This window comes from Antechinus flavipes, chromosome 6 (assembly GCF_016432865.1).
Source record: "Antechinus flavipes isolate AdamAnt ecotype Samford, QLD, Australia chromosome 6, AdamAnt_v2, whole genome shotgun sequence".
Lineage (NCBI taxonomy): Eukaryota > Metazoa > Chordata > Mammalia > Dasyuromorphia > Dasyuridae > Antechinus > Antechinus flavipes.
The window spans coordinates 12957414-12975388 of record NC_067403.1 but is presented as its reverse complement, the minus strand read 5'-3'; the positions used below and the strand labels follow the sequence as shown (position 1 = coordinate 12975388).

The window sequence follows — 17975 nt, the reverse complement described above, 5'->3', positions numbered from 1 at the left end:
TTACAGTTTCTGGAACATTTTCATCTGATCCAAATAAATAAGAGTGTGTGGTACTTACAATCTAGCTTTACAGAAATCATTTCCATCACACTTTTCTTCTCACTGGTCTTCCTATGTAATGTGCCCTAAGCCATAGCATCTTTCCTGAAGTGCTTGCCCATCTTGTCTCTGCTTTTACAATTCCTAGTTTCAGGTAAAGCTCAGCTTAAGCAGCACCTTATGACTGGCTCTCCCTTTCCCTCAGCCACCATCGCCTCCCCTCCAGAATTACCTCGGGTTTATTTGTTGGGATGTGAGTTACAGAGGGGCCTGTGCATCGCATGCACGTCATCTGTGGTGAGCTTCAGAGGCTGTTTCATGGTTTTGTTTCCACTTCTAAAGCAAGGCTTGACTCCTGGCAGGGACTGAGTAGTAAGTAGTTCATTGATAGAGAAAACTAATAATAAGGAAACTTGGATGGAAAAAAGTTTGTTTTCCTTATGCATAGGCTTCAGTTAAGTGTCTGAATCAAGTTCTGTTTATATACAACTTTTGGTCTCAGTAATTGGTAAAATCCCAAGACATTGTGCATCTAGTTCCATAAAGTGGATGATAATTGTTTTGCCCAAAGGAACATGAAATTTTTCTTTCTTTGAAGTTAAATATTTCCTAATCATGAAATTCCCAAGTACTCCTCCCTACTCTAACCCAGATGTTCTAAGAACCTTTAACCATTTTAAGGTAAATATAATTTGAATAGTGCATGGGTCTCTTTGCTGTAGACCTACTTCAAAAATATTTCAAGGTGCTGTGATGCCTGTGAAACTCTATCTCACATTCATAAATAAATTATAGTTTTATTCCGATTAGTAAGGAAAAGATGATCTCTTGCTCCTCAGCAAGTTACTCAGCAGGTATAGGTTATTTCTGTTCTATGACCCAGGAGGACTTTGCAAAACAATTGGTTTTAGTGTAGTGAAATCCAGTGTAGCTACTTTTGAAACAAAATATCTTTATAAACTTCAGTATTAATTCAGTAATTAAATTCAGTATTCATCGTTTTCTCTGCATTGTCTAGAGCTCTGCTTTTTAAATTGTGGTCCCAAACCCCATGTGGGATTACATAACTGAATGGGGGAATCATGAAATGATGATTTATTATTAGCAAATGTATGATTTGCATACCCATTTTATATACCTATATACCCAGGGTCATGTGAAAATTTCTGAGGTGAAAAGGAGTCAAACATGGGGAAAATTTTAAGGATCCCTGAGCAGAAGACAGTAGATATTGATTTAGTTGTAAAATGGCCAGTAATTAGCATTCTTTTTAATTTTTTAGGAATTGTTCCTCTCAAACCAGCCTTGCAATCTAAACTGACTTCCCTCTTCCCTCTATCTTTTTTTCCCCTTCTTTCTTTCCCTTCCTTTCTTCCGTCCCTAATATTTTCCCATTCACATGGGCAGGAAATCTTGGAGCCATCTTTGACTCTCCTTTTGTCCTCTCTTCCCTATATTCATTCATTTGATGAGTCTTGTTCTTTTTTAAAAAAACTTTTTTCAAATTTATCTTTTCTATTCCCATGGCCTCAATCCTTTTTCAGGCCCTTATCTTTCTTTGGGGTTTTCCTAGTAACCTTCTAATTGATATTTGTGTTCCTATGAAGCATAGCCTGTTCTTCATGGCACTTCCAGATTAATATTTGTAAAATACATCTTTGATAATCTGTCACCATAGCTCAAAAGCAGTTAGCAAGTCCCCATTATCTATAAGATAAAGTTAAAGTTACTTAGTCTGACATTCAGGTCATCACTCCGTCTTTTTGGCCTTTTATTTCATAAAGCCTCCTTATGCCCTAATAAAATTATTTATTATTCTGCCTCCTTTCACATATCCTCTAGCTTCTTCCTGTTTCATGCCCTTATCATCTCTATTTTTAATGCTGTCCTGCCGTCTTTGGCATTAGAAGGTTGCTCTCCATCTCAGGGCTCAGCTCGAATGTCATCCCCTCTAGGAAGCTTTGTCCTCAGGCCCCAAGAAAATATGCCATTGGAGAGACTTTGTTTCTAGCTTACAAATCATAAGGTTGTGATGACGGAATTTTGGATGATTCTTTTTCAAACATCCAAGTCCTGATTACAGCTAATCTGTAACTAAGATAGACAGAATGTGTGTTCCAAATGTGATGAAGCTCCTACTTCAGTAAATACAGACTGGGGTAGAGTGTTCAAGAATTTCTAAAGAAAAGGCTTCCTTCATTTCTATAGCATGTTTCAGGAAAAAAGAAAACTCTCTTTTAACCCCTGACTTCTGCCCTTTATTACTGCACATCCCCATAGGAGTTTGCTGAACTGAGCAGGAAGAGTCCATTTGTTAAATTTCATTGTACACATTTTCACTTTAGAAATCTGCAAACTATAAATCAGTCCTTGATTTATTGTTCTGTTGCATGCCTGTGTTTAGGAAAATGATGGTGAAAATGTTAATAATTCAGATTAAGCTTAGAAGTATGTTGTGTTTGTTTGTTAAACATTTGCTAGCATACCTCCACCTTTCTGCCAGTTCTCTCATTTGCCACAGTTTGATTTGTACTTCATTTTCCTCATGTGATCTTTCTGTTCTAGTAAGAAGTCCCTGACTTCCTTCTGGACTGCCATATTGTCCCAGTTTTTCTTTGCTTGTGTCTCTGACTTGTCCATCCATGGATTAGTAAACCATTCTCAAGGTTTATTCTCCTAATGGATATATCAGCTCTACTCTTGGATATTCATTAATGACACTTTTTGTGCCTGAACTAACTTTTGCTATGCTAGAGGGAGAATCTTTATTTTTTCTCTAGAACATGCTCTTTGTTAACCTTGCCAAGAAACTCATATTTGTTCTTTGTTAAAAGATATTTCTTTCTTTCTGAAACTCTGATATTTAGTTTATATTGCTCATTAGATACTTATATTACCTTGCTTCATGGTTCTTATATGCTTGAAAACTCCTTGGTATCAAGGACTAAATATTTAAAATATTTCCTATTTATATAATCCTAAGAACTGTTCCCTACTAATAAATAGGCTGAAGAAGTTGAAGAATTTTGAAAAGAAAAATTCTAATCAGTAAATGGCTATATGATAATATATTCTGAATCACTAGTTGTATGTAATATGTGAATTAAAATTATCGTTTTCTTTTTGTAAAGTGCCTATTAGCAAAGATAACAAGTTGATCTTGGGTAGATTGTAGGAAAACAGCTATGATAATGATATACTCTGATCGGGTTGTAAAGTGCCTAACTTTTTTAGTTTTCAGTTTGGACAAGCACATGAAAAGTGAATAAGCTATCGTTACCCTTTGATCCAATAATCCCATTATGGGTGAATTATGTTAAGCAAGTCAAAGACAGAAACTAAATACCCAGTGCCTATTAAAGCACTAATAAACAGTATTCTTTGCAGTTGTAAAAAATAAAAATAAAAAATTCATTCATCATCAATTGGAAAAGGTCTGGAGGAACAAAAGCAAAAAATCAAAACTTAGATTAAATTATATCAACAATGGAATATTATTATGAAATGAAAATGACAGATATGAAGAATTCAGAGAAACTTGAAAGATTCTGTGATTTTGGAGAAAATAAGTAGAAGTAATAGAGCAGTATGTATAGTGACTCTAATGATGTATAAATGAGAAGACCACTAAGTAGAACTTTAATGGTGGATAATTGAAAAATCAGTGAAAAGTTTTCCAGAGAGGACAAAGTGAATTATATCACTTTTCATAATAACTTAAGTAGGTGGGATTATTAGGACAAAATATTATATATATATATACACACACACATATATATATATATACATGTATACATACATATATATATATATATATCATATTGGTTTGCTGTATAGAGTAGTTTTATTTGGTCCTTTGTCGTTGTCCCAGTGCAGAGTTTATTTCAGAAGAAGTTGAGAAATGACTATGCTTTAATGGCAAAAGGCATCAATAATACATTTTTTAAAAACAAAGAGCTATTTCTTTATTTTCCAGATTTTTCAGGATACTAACCTTATTTATCTTATAAGCATAAAATTATTGATTATGGTGAGTAAATTATAAAATGTTTTCTTGTAATGTCATTTTTGAGCTGAAAGGCAAGAGCTAAAGCTTGTTGCAATGTTGTACTAGTGTTTTTTTCTTGTCATTGTTGAGTATCTAAGTATATCATTTGCTTCTTATTTAGATGCCCCTCAATCTTACCAATGCTGTGGCTACAGCTAGGCAGCTTTTGGCTTATACTGTGGAGGCAGCAAATTTCTCTGACAAAATGGATGTTTTATTTGTGGCTGAAATGATAGAGAAATTTGGAAGATTCACCAAAGAGGAAAAATCAAAAGAGGTATTTTCCTAATTTAATTATATAAAAATAGAAATTAGATATGTGGCTCTTATAATTTGACACTTCCTTTTCACATAGCTATTCATTTTGATTTTTCTTAAAAATCCAAATCACATTCCCATCAAGATGTATTTTAAGAAGTATAGGTGGAACTTTGTTAATTTTGAAAAGTATGTGATTTTAATGAGATCATTTTAATCCTGATGTGGGCTTAGGAAAATAAGATGGAGAGAACTACATAGCAATAATAATTACAACCTTAATTTTTTCTTTTATGACTTTTTGTGATAAGGACTTCATTTCTCAAATGTATAGAAAACTGAGTCAAATCTATAGAAATAAGAGCTGTTCCTCAATTGATGAATAGTCAGATGATATGAACAGTTTTCAGACAAAATAATCCAAGTTCTCTCTCTATAAAAAATGCTTTAAATTACTGCTGAGAGAAAGGCAAATTAAAACAATCAATTCTGAGCTACTTCCTCATATCTATCAGAATGGTCAATATCATGGAAAAGGAAAATGACAAATGTTGGATGGCAATGTGGGAAAGTTAAATATTGTACTATTGGAGAAGTTCCATGCTGATTCAGCCATTTTGGAGAGCAATTTGGAACTGTGTCCTGAGGACTATATAATTACCCTTTGATATATAATCACAAGCAATACCAATACTTGGCTTATATCCCAAAGAGATTTAAAAAAAAAAGAAAAGGAGAAAGAACCTATGTACAAAAATCTTTATAGCAGATTTTTTAATGGCAGCAAGGAGAATAGGCGTGTTCATCAATTGGGGAATGGCTGAAGAATGTGTTGTATATGATTATGATGGAATTGTACTTTAAGAAATAATGAGCAGGATGCCATCTTGCTTAAAATAAACAAATAAACATGGAAAGACTTATATGAACTGATGCAAAGTGAAATGAGCAGAACCAGGAGAATATTGTACATAAAAGCAGCAATATTATATGATGATCTGCTATGAATAACTTAGTTGTTCTCAGCAATACAATGATCCAATTCTTCTTGAATCACTTAGGATGAAATGTATTGTCCATCTCTATTGAAAGACCGAGTAGAGTCTGAATGCAGATCAAAGTTACTTTTTCTCTATATTCTTTATTTTTTAAAATTTTTTTGTTGTTTGTGTTTTTTTTTTTTTTCTGGTTTGTATTTTGTTTTACCAAACAACTAAGTGGAAATGCATTTTGTATGATTATGTGTGTCAAATTGCTTGCCTTCTCAGTGAGGTGAGGATGGGGGAAGGGAGAGAGAGAATTTAGAATTCAAAATTTGAAAAACAATGTTAAAATTATTTTACCTGTAATTGAGAAAAAATAAAATGTTAAAATAAGATTTAAAAAAAGAAAATATCCCATTTCCCCCAAAATATTTTACTTGAGAAAGTGGAGACTAATGTTTACATGAGGCAACAAGAATAAAAGAAACAAACAAACAAAAAAAAAATCAGCCAGTGTGTTCTTATTTTTTAGGAGAATGGTTGATGGGGTTGAAAGTGAAAGCTTTTTATAGAGGAAAGAGCAGGTGTCAATAACAATATCGGAAGCATTGTTCAGCCACACAAGGAAGAAACAGCTTCAATTCAAAACATATTTAAATGCTTGTTATGTGTAAGGTATATTTGTGTATGGGAATACATAACTTAATAATCAAATAGCTCCTTACCTCAAGGTGCTTACATTGTGTGATGTAATACAATGATAATAGAGATTAATATGATGGACAAAGGGATAGCTCCTGTTACCGGGATGCCTGGAAAATAGTAAACACTTAATAAATGGTTACTGATATCGGACAAAGAATTCCAGGAACAATTGGGGAATATGAAAGTACTAATTGCTAGATACATGAGGAGTTTTGCCTGCATAAGCTGAATTTTAAAAGAAGATAAGAATTGTGAAGAAATCATGTCTTCCTTACTAGGATGAGCAAGGAAAATAAAGGTAGGCTATGAAATGCTGAATTAGAAAAAGAGTTCGCTTTGGCTATAATGGCGGAAGGTATGAATCTGTTTATATCAAAAGGAAAAAAAGAAAAATAAGTTTGGAAGATAGATTGGAGCCAGAGGAACAGAGCAAGTTAAGTTATTTTAGGTTACTCTTAGAGATAAGAAGAGTTCTTAAAGATGAACATATTAAACATATTAAATGTAAAGGTTCATATAAATAATATTAGCAGTGAATCATATTTTAAGATTAAATGCATGTGGAACAAAGTAGTAATGAAGTATATATATACTGCATTTGACTAATCTTAGCTAATTAATTTGTAGCTTTTAAAAATTTATTGCCCCCCCCCCAAAAAAAAGGAAAAAAAAAGCTTTCACCAGCCAGCCATTACTATAATGAATAATGAGGTTTAAAGATTTTAACTCTATAGTTGAGGTAGTTATACGCAGATCATTTTTAATGCATATTCTATACTATAGTTGAACAAATAACTTATTAAATTAATGATTTTGTATCAGGTCCAAAATGTGAATCTGCTATAGATTATTTCACAGGTTATTAAATTATAGAGAGATTACTTTCCTAGCTATGATTTAGTCTGCATCAGTTTGACACAAGCTAGTATCATTCTGTCTTAATGTAAGCAATAAAAGCTATTAAGCTGTCAAATCTAAATGATTAATTTAGTGAGGTCTTTTAAAAGTAACTAAAGACCTTCTGTCAGACAATATAAGTATCTGTATTTATTAGGGCATGAGTTTTAAAATTATTTTTGTATATTTGAAAGATTCACAAACTAATCACATATATTCCCTAATTTGATTTTCTTCAGATATTTAAAAGTTAGATTGCACTATATATTTTTAATTCTCATTTTTGTTCTAGTCTTAAATGTTTTATAATCAAGTCATATAACAATTATAATACATTGAATATTCATTATTCTTTAGTCTTAACATAAATTTACTAAACCTATTATGCTCAGATTCATCCTTTTTATACTAGAATAATTTTATTCAACTTTTGAGTGAGATTTAAAATAAATCACTGTGCATTTCAATTCAACTAAAATGCTTGTTTATGGGGAATTTATCAGTCTTGGATTAAAAAATCTCCAACAGAAATATCTATTTGATCACTTAAGTTGTTTTCTTATCTTACAAGAATTAGGAACTGATAGGAGATTTTGGTAATAACGGAGAGAAGTAGAAACCTAAATACATGGAGATAAATCATTTTACAACATTTTTATAAGATACTATCATAAAGCAGCTCTTGGTATAGAAAGATGTGCAGAATATAGAAGAACTTGTTAAAGATAAGCTTGTATTTTAAATATGCAAATGAAAACTCTTTAAATACTATAATAACCTTTTTTTAAGTATGTTTCACATTTTATAAATTTTTTTAAAAGAAAAAAAATCCATGTATAAATCTAATAAGGCTAGGTGACTAATTGCTTCTTACTCTATTTAGAAAAGTACATAATGAAAATTTCAGAAAAATTTCAACTTCCATCTTGTAATATTCTTTTTAGGAATTATATGACCTTTCATTACCTAAACACAGAAAGTATTGTTAGCCAGTTTATGTTAGCAGGGAAATATATCAAACTATTTTGTACCAGAAAGTTAATAAACAATTATTGAATGCCTATAAATATAAATATTTCCATGTAGGCTAAGGTAAAGTAAGTATTCAGGTTATGTTTTAAAGAATAACTTTATATGTAAGAAAGCAAGTTAAAATTTCTGTAGTACAGCAGAACCCAGATAATGTTAGAACTAAAATAGGTCTTATTAGTAACCAATTAAAGGCATATCCAGATACTAGAATGTTCTTATAATCTTTTTTTTTAAGATAGGTGAAATTAATAATTAGCCAGATGGTATAATTAACTTACAGGTTGGAAAATTTAAGAACCATTGAAATGGAATATTTATTTGTAGATGAGCTTGTTATATTTAAATGAGCTTGCTTTAAAAAAGTATATAATTTTGGGACTCATACTATTGTTTCTGGTTTGCTGAGTAAGTTAGATCTTATCACATTTAAGATAATAATTTATCTCTGCAATTATTTCTTTGTGAGAGGCAGTTTAGTGAATAGAGAGCCTTCTTTAAATTCAGGATTTTAGGTCAGTCTCATCTCTTGATCCTTCTGTCTTTATGACCTTTGGCAAATCCCTTAAGCTCACTGTTTCACATAACTTAATATATAATAGAGAATAATATTTAAAATACATTGCAGAACAATTTCTGGTCTGCATTACTAGAGGGAGTTTTCTTTTTGGAAGTATTCTTTAACCAGTAAAATCGTGGGGCTAATAAAATAAAAACAGCTGTTATTCTAGGTTTGTCAAATAGCTGTTATTTATAGATCAGTTTTTTCTTGGTTTTAATTACTTCTCACAAAATTAAAGCTAACAATATTGTGTCTCTTCATTCAATTCTATTGTGAGTATTGCCAATTAGAGTAGTATCTTATACTTGTTTTGTGCTCTAAAATGCTTACCTGTATATAATTTCCTTTGATATTCACAGAATTGGAGTGACAGATGGAGGAACAGGTTGTATTATTCTTCTTAGGCCAAAATGGTCTTCGGGGAGTGAGGTCAAGGAGAAGTACACATATTATGATTTCTAATGCTTCCCTACAATTAAAAACCATTTAAGTAGTATTTCAGAAATAAGTTGTTTTTTTTTTTTTCTCAGCTATAATTTGCAACATCATATCACAAGGATTCAGAACTATCATAATTAAAGTCCAATGGGACTGGAAAATTAAATTCTATTTAGCAAACAACTTAGTTCTTTCAATGGGTCTTTGATCTCAGGTCACTATATATTCCCTCTAGTAATGCTGATCCTAGCCTGCCCCTCCTATCTGACTCTTGCACGTGTCCATTCACTGATTCCCAAGGGATGATCTATCCTACAGAATGGGGGCTTTCTGAAATCCTCTTGACATCATATGTGTGACTCTTGTCAATTCACTTCATCTCTCTGTTTCCAAGTCTCGTGAGAAAACAACAGCACCTTTCTCAGCATGTTTGCTATGAGAATATAATGAGATAAAAATGAAAATCTTTTGCGTAACTTTAAAGCACTGGATAGTTGTCATTTACTGTGTTTGTCCACGATAGTATTTGAAGAGACCTGCTGGTTATCTATCCAACTAAATATCATAACTTAAATTATAAATTATCTTTCTGTTGAAATCATTGGGCCACACTCTATATGTTGGTTAAATTAAATTATCAAGCCATTTGTATAATTTCTTTAACTTTCTATCCTCTGTACTTGATAATGATTGATCTGCAATTCTTTTCATGATATTTTTCAAACATTTATCACTAGCATTGCACTCTGAGACAACCACATATTTCATGCTTCTGTACAAATGATAAAACCTACTCTCTTCTCTCTCTCTCTCCCTCCCTGTCTCGCTCTTTCTCTCTCCTCTTGTTTCTCCCCCTCACTCCTTCTCTATCCTTCCAGTCATTACTGATGAGCCATCCCTCCCATTTAATGGCAAATCTGGTGGCTTCTTTTATACTGACAATATTGTGATTAGTTCCTCCAGTAATATGTTTGCATATGTATAGGTCTTTAGTTAATCTGTAAATTTTGAGAGTCAGTGGAGGAATTAGTGTTCTTGGCTGGTGTGAAGGGAAAAAAAAACCTCTAAAGCAAAAAACAAAAACAAAAAAACAAGAACAACTATTTGATTCTTAGATCCTTCTGCCCCTTTTTCTGCCACAGGTATCCTAGAAGCAGTAAGGGACTGCATGGTCCCTATGTTTTTGTTATATAGTTTGCCATCATTTAAAGAATTCATCTCCAAGGAGGTAACCTATTGGTAATTAAGCTTTCTATACTTAGTCTAGTCCTGGGCCTTGGAAGTCAGACATAATCTGTTGCTAGAATGGCAACAGAAATCTTTCCATGCTGGTAGAAGTAGGCTTCTGGCTTTTAAGAATTCAGGGGCATCTCCCTGCCTTAGTTAGGAATTAGAGTCATATTTTGAGTAAGATTGATAATCTCCCATGTGCAAAATGCTCCACTCTGTGTGGAAAAGGGGAAAAAAAAATGAACCAAATGGGTGCTTACTTTCAAGGATGTAATTTTTAAATGGATTTCAGAATTTTCTAGTCACCTTATATTGTAGAATAGTTTAATAAAGTCTCCTCCCTTTAAAAAAAAACTGTTAGGAATACAAACATAAGAAAATTGTCTGGGCAAGAAATTGCAAAAACTTGGCTTTCATTCCATTTTTTTCCTCTGACATTGTAATTTAGTATAATTACTATATAAGTTGAACCCACTGCAAATAAAACACTGACCAATTGTGTATAATGATAGTCTTTAATGTTATGGTGAAGTTCTCTTATAAACAATTCAGTAAAAATAATTTTTTCCTCTTTAAAAATTTTCATAATGTATGATAAATCTTGAAAGTGACATTTAAAATAGATCTCTCCCTCCTCCCCAATCTTATAATACATTTCACTCCTCTTCTTGATCTACATAGTAGTTTGCCTTCTCATCAAAAATAGTTATTATCCATTTTTACCCCACAGGCTTTGAAATAAAAAATGTATTATAAGCAATTGTTTTATGAGAAGTAGCATGGAGTAAGCTTTATGAAGTCAGGGAATGCATCCTGTATAATTTTTTTTCCCCAGTATTTATTCTCCTTTTTTGTATGCAATAAGTGATTACTAGTTTTGTGAAATTTAATTAAATTGTACTTCTTCACATTCTACATGTCTTTCTAGTGTGAGGAAAATACTAATTTCCTGGAAATCTTAGATAGGTGAGTCAGTGCTCTGGGCAATCCAAAGAGAGTATATTCTCAGTCCCATTTCATTTAACTGGATATGAGTGCCCAGAACTTTGTAAGCATTGGGAAAAACAGGAATATTGTGGGAAATGACTTCTTGTACCCAAGAAGGCATGCTAACTGTGGCTCTCTTTAGGCTAGACTAATGAAATTTATAACTGTACCATCTTACCTTGTTTCTGGTCAGGCAATAAAGAGAAAACCTAAATTACTGAATGGAAACAGAAAGATAAATTTTAGCTTGAAGGAAAGTTTTATGAGGGAAATGAGGAAGGATATTAAATTGGGTTGATGTTAATTAATCAGAATTTATTTAGCCCCCATTTCCTGTGAAATTGATGAGGATAACATTTTATAATATTATTGTTAAATTTCTTGGTTTATGATTAATACTCTCAAATTGTATCAACTTCTTTGACAGTAGCATATATTGCATATATTTTATTGAAATAGTAATTCGATCTTATTATGTATGATTTTGTCATGCTTTACACTTGAGAGATACAGAATGGCACAATAAATAGAAAGCTAGCTTTGGAGTCGAGATCTGTTAAAATTCAACTTCAGATCCTGTCTGTGTCGCACTCTTGTTATAAGTGTGGATAAGTCACTTAACCTCTCAATGTCCTGAGCAATCCTCTGAAATTTGTAATTTATTGAGAAACATATGTGAAAAATATTTCAATGCTTTGATGATTGCATTCTAGAAATGTTAGCTGTTGAAATGAAGTAAGAAAAGGAAATGGAGGGAGTAAGTAAAAACAAAGAGAAAATAATCACTTTTTGTATGTGACATGATGGTTTACTTAGAGAACTTTCGATATTCAACTAAAAATAAATAATTTCAGTCAAGTGTCAGGTTATAAAAATAAACCAGTGCAAATCAGCTTTTCTATATTTCAATAAAACTCAGAAGGAAGAGTAGAAAAAATGGAATTAAATAACCACAGAATATATAAAGCTGGAAATCCAGCTACCAGAGGACAAATATGGATTATATCACTGACTTTAGTAATTGGAGTAGTATTCATTGTTCATGGTTTGGTTATACTAGTATTATAAAAAAAAACACTACTACCTAGATTTATTGACAAATTCAGAGTCAAATCAAAATCTCAAGGCTATTATATCACATAGAAGTCTAATTTGGACTGGGCAGCAAAAGATCAAGATTCTTAAGGAAGATAAAGACAAAAATTGGGAAGGCAAAGGCCCGAGTAGTATAAGATCTGAAACTATAGTAGAAAACAGTAATTAGAAAAGCTGTTCAATATTTATTTCAAAATAAAAGTTGACAAGTAGAACAGATTTGGAGCATATAAGACTCAGAAGCAAACGTAGCAATATAATGTTCAGTCAGTTCTAGGGCTGACTATATTAGATATGTACCAGATAAATGTGGTGAGAATGAACATAGTTATTTTAATATTGAGTTTATTGGAATTAAAGTTTTTAGCATTTCTATATTATAGATAACTAAACTAGCTCTTAGTTAAAAGTACATAACTTATATTGAGAAAAGTCTACTCATTCTTCCTATTTATTGTTTATAAAATTAATAGGTGATGTATTTTAAGAAAATAAAAAACTTTTTTGATCATCTGTGCTATCATGTAAATTTATTGTTTTGTTATTAAAATGCTCTATTACATACACCGTTTTAAAGCAAATCTTGAATTATTCGTATTTTTCATGCATTACTATAACTTCTTTTTATTTTAATATTTGTACATTCATTTATTAGAACTGTTTGTTCATAGTTTTCTCTGTATTGTGTCTCATTGGTTAGATTCTAGGACCACACTTCTTGTTGTAGAAGGACTTTTGGTAGTGTGATTTGCATTATTTTTTAAAAATCCATTGAAATTATTCTTTGAATATTTACTAGAATTCAAAGCCATCTTGCCACCTTCTGTCCCCCTTTTAGATTCTTTATGACTTAATTTTTTTTTCTGATTTTGGGTCACTACATTCTCTATTTCTTGTTCTATTAATTTACCCTTAATTAGTAATCTATTTTACTTGTTTTCCATTTTGTTTCTAATTTCTTTTATTTCCTCTTCATTGTTTATCTTTTTTTTTTTTTTACTTTCAGAAATCAGCTCTTTCAGTTCATTGTTATTTTCCTTTATTTCTTGAATTTTCAGAATTTATCCTTATGTTTGGATAGAGGTGTTTTGGTTTTTAATTTGTTTCTTTTCTGGATTATTCTTAGTTGTATATCCAATTGTCTCTCTCTGTTTCTCCAATTGATAAAAATACTTAGTTATACAAATCTTTCATTGAGAACTACTTGGCTATTCCCCAATAGTTTTGGTATATCATCTTTCTTTGAGTGAAATTATTTCTTGTGTTTCTCTAATTTATTCTTTGATTCACCAATTCTTTTTAAATTATTTATTCTTGAATGAAGTTTGAATTTTTTTCTTCACATTCCTTTAATAGATTATAACTTTTATTGTGTTTTGGTCACAAAGATGTGGTTAAAATTCTGTTTTTCTGAATTTTATGATGTTTTTATGTCCTTGTTTTTTCTAAAGTTGTGTACAATTTAGAAATATGTATTCTTTTGGTTGAATCTGTAATCGTCAGAGATGCATCTCATCTAAATGTTCTTAAATTCTTTTTTAGGTCCTTAACTTCTTCCTGATTTTTTTTGTTGTTGTTTTTGTTATATTTACTAAGATTTAAAATAGAATCAATAATGACCTCAACTCTTCTAGTTTTGTTATAATTTTCCCCTTTGTTTTGATTAACTTTTACTTGACTTCTTAGTTGTTATACTCTTTGGCACCTATCTTTTTACTATTTAGTCATATTGGTCATATCTGAGTCTTCATGATGTCATTTGGGATTTTCTTGACAAAGATTTTCCATTATCTTCTCCATAATGGAAAAATTTATAGGTGAGGAACTGAGGCAAACAGGGTGAAGTGATTTCCCTAGCCTCACACAGCTAGTGTCAGAGACCAAATTTGAACTTGAGAAGCTTGAATCTTTCTGACTGTAGGCTCAGCTCTCTTGTCTATTGTGCCATTTAGCTGTCCTACACATACATTAAATATTTCTATTAATTTATTGTTAATAGTTCCTTTATCTTTTTTAATCAAATCCCTTCTTACTGTCCCGTTGTCAGAAAGCATGATGGCCTTCCTTGCTTTGAATAAAGTCACTGAAATTGTAATAAATTCTGTTCTAGAACCTTATTTTAACTTAGTGAATATTTGTTTTCACATATGTCTTTTTAAGTTATACTACATTTCCCAATGTATTAGTGCAATATTAAGCTTCTAAGTTTAAGATTCAACTAAAAGTTTTGGGACATTTTGTGTATTATTGGATTCAGCTTCATAATCCATCCCACTTATTTTATGGATAATTCCTATAAATTTGTGATTGTGAATTATTTATTTTTCCTCTATATTTTATTTGTTTTCCTCTCTTCACACCTTGTCCCTCTCTTTAGTCACTCTGTTAGTCAATAAATTCTTATTAAGTACCTACTGTGTCAGGCATTGTACTATGTGTTGGGAATATAAAGAAAGGCAAAAGGCATTATTTGTTCTTAAGAAACTATATATTGGGATGACAGTAAGCAAAAAAATATAATACTGATAAGCTATATATGTGATTAAGGGAAGACCCTATGATTAAAGGGGGGTTTTAAAAGGCTTTTGTATACTGTGAGATTAAGGAAGCCAAAAACATAGGTAGAGATGAGGAGAGAGAGAATTCCAGAAATGGGGGACACTGAGAGAAAATGCCTGACTTTAAGGAAGTCAGTGTCATTGGATTGAAAGATAAGTGGGGGGAGGTAGGTATAAAGTGTAAGAAGACTGTGAAGGTTGGTGTAGATTATGGGTGTGTGTGTGTGTGTGTGTGTGTGTATTTAACCTTCCTTTTTCTGGTTCATACAAAGATGAAGCTCATTTAATGTCTATGTGTTCAATCTTCTCTATATTTCATTACTCTTCTCAATCTCCCAATTATGATAAATTATAATGCGTTTCTTTCTTGGTGCATACCTCTTCTCTCAATTTATTTTATCTCTTGGAAACAATGCAACAGAATAAAACCCTGTCTAGACCTTATATTTTTCTTTGTTAATTCTCTTTGTGACCTGTAAAAGCAATGGGATTCTGAAAGCATATTTATCTCTTTCCTTCCATTAGCATATAAGCAGGTCATCATCCTTTTGTCCCTTCAGTTGGTTAAATATATTAGCCTTTCTGCGTTTCTCTTGTATCTTGTGTTAATATTTTAAAGAGCCTACCCAGTTCTGATTTTTTTTTTCTTAAATCAATAATAATCTTATCTCCTTATTGATGCATCACCCTCATACCTTTTTGTTGGTTATATTGCAGCTTGTGTAAGCCCACCACTTAGCTCTCCATTGCCCTTTGGATGACCTATAACTATTAATTCTTCCCAGACTTTGGTATTTTATGATTTAAAGCCATTAAATATTTCCAGAATTAAATTGGGGATTTAGAGAACAAACCTTTGTTTTGATGAGAAGCTTCAATAAGTACAAGCATTGGCTTGTTTTCCAGTTGCAGTCTAGTCTTCTGTCTTCCTCTTTTTAAATTCTAGACTCTCAAGTGACCATTTCTACAAAATGTACTGATGGAATATTTAAACAACTTGGCCATTTAACTGTATGGGCAATGTTCATCCGTGTGTATCTCTGTCTCTGTCTCTCTCTCACTCTGAAGTGAGTAAGAGTCACTTAACTTGTTTCTTCCTCAGTTTCTTTAGTTGTGAAATGAGGTTAATATTAGTAGCTACCTCCTTGTGTTATTATGAGAATCAAATGAGATATTTGCGAAAAGTGTTGAGCGCAGGGTCTGATATATTTCTAAGCAGTTATTTTGTGGGGTCTAAGAAGTAAAGTGACTTGTTATGTCATGTAGGAAATGAGGAGCAGTGGCAAGAGTCAAACATATATCCTTTAAATCCAAACCAGTCGTTCTTTCGTCTGGCTGACCCTGATGTTTCTAAATTTCTATTCTGTGGGCCATGTGCTCTCCTTTGTGACCATGGCAACTGTTGTTGTTAACAGAGTTCAAGGACTTGTAAGATTTTAACGGAAGCAATGGAGTTCTTTCAAGACTTAATTTTGTTACATAGATATTTTTTAATAGATTACAGGTATTAACTTTCATTGGATTTTTGTGTTCTTTGATCCTTTCAATCAATTATGTGACTGTTAAGATCTGGTTTATTACAGAAATCATTTGTGAAAACAACATGTTATTTTCTTTTAATTACATTAACAATCTTTTCAATGTAAACTATTTTCAGAGAGATTTCTTAAAGTTAGCAGATGAGTGTGTGTGTGTTTGTAGGGGGGTATTTTGATCAATTTTTTGCTTTTAAATTTACTTCCTTCTTTTTAAATATCTTGATAGTTGATTTCTCCCTTACCTCAAAATTACATCAGCACAGTGTTTTTCTTAATATACATAGTCTAGTTAATGTAATCCCATTCCCTTTTTCCTTCAGTTGCATTTCTTTTTTCTTAGGCAGCATGTCAAAAATGATAGACACCAAAATTGTGGCATCACTGTGATTGATGGAGAAAATAGATTCTTATAGAAAGACAAATCTTTTCCATTATTTATGTTGACTTCCTCCTAGTCTAATTTATAAATGCTCCTGAGATAATCTGGATTAATTGAATCTCTTACTAATATTTCTTCTCCGCCTTTCTTAGAAAGGTTTTTTCCTCTACCAAATTGTTTTTAAGTGTTTTTCTAAGGTGATATAGCTCATAGATTCCTTCCAAGTTTTATAAATGAGTTTATACTTTAAACCTCTGTTGCTATTGTGTCTTATATTTGTGAGTGAGAGTCAACATTTTTTAAGCACCTACCATGTGCTAGGCACCATGTTTAGAGCTTGGGTCATATAGAAAGCCACATGGCATGATGAAGTTCAGTGGCTGGGATAGGAAATGATCTGAAAATTAATTTTCTTTTGCAGAATGATGAGTTACTGGAGATCAGGAAATCCAAGAGATTTACCCAGTGGGAAATATCCTTTACAAGGATATGATGTGTTTCCTGAAAAGGCAATTTTTTCTAAGCTCTTTGGGTTTCTTCCTTATGGTAACTGATGTAAATCGGTTCAAATTTATTAGGAAATGTCTCCTTTCATCTTCATTCACCATTTTCCCCTGTCACGAATAATTTACTTAAATAGGTTAGAACAGAGTTGATTAAATTATGTTTTTAAAAAATTTTCTCTTTTTCATTCTTCCAATTTGTTATTGATTTTGAGTTTTCCTTTAATTATTCTGTTGTCAAAATTGACTCATCAATGACCATCATCTACCTATGAGTCAGAAGTGACTCCTATGTAGATAATGTCTATGTGTATGTATATGTATTGGGTGCGTGTTGATATTTGATATCTAGTGGTTCTCAACTCTTTTTTTTTTTTTGAGAAAAGTAATTGTTGATATACATAGTAATAAGACTTCTGTGGTTTATAAACTCTTTACTTACTTTTGAGTCATATTTTTTATTGTTCTCTTCCCCCTAATTATTTTTCACTAGCCTCTGAGATTTGCATTGATGTCATTGAATGCTAAAGTATATATTACTTTTATTTGGAGTCTTATCAGGTTCTTGATATAGTTTATTTTCTTCCACGTTTTCACTAATAGATGTAGGCACATAAACTAAATCTTCATGATGGTCTTTTAAAAAAAATCTTTTGTGTTTGCCTTTAGATATGCTTATAACAGCACTACTTTTTATTTTTTATTTTAATATACTCACATGAGAGC

General features: G+C 31.7%; 1 protein-coding gene across 1 annotated transcript in view; it reads left to right on the top strand.

Moving 5' to 3' along the window:
* Nucleotides 1–17975, top strand: part of ADGRA3 (adhesion G protein-coupled receptor A3) — a 125093-nt gene that overhangs the window by 72850 nt on the left and 34268 nt on the right. Inside the window, exon 10 of the mRNA XM_051966285.1 lies at nucleotides 4209–4364. Coding sequence (XP_051822245.1) covers nucleotides 4209–4364 — 156 coding nt within the window. The remainder of the gene's footprint in view (nucleotides 1–4208; nucleotides 4365–17975) is intronic.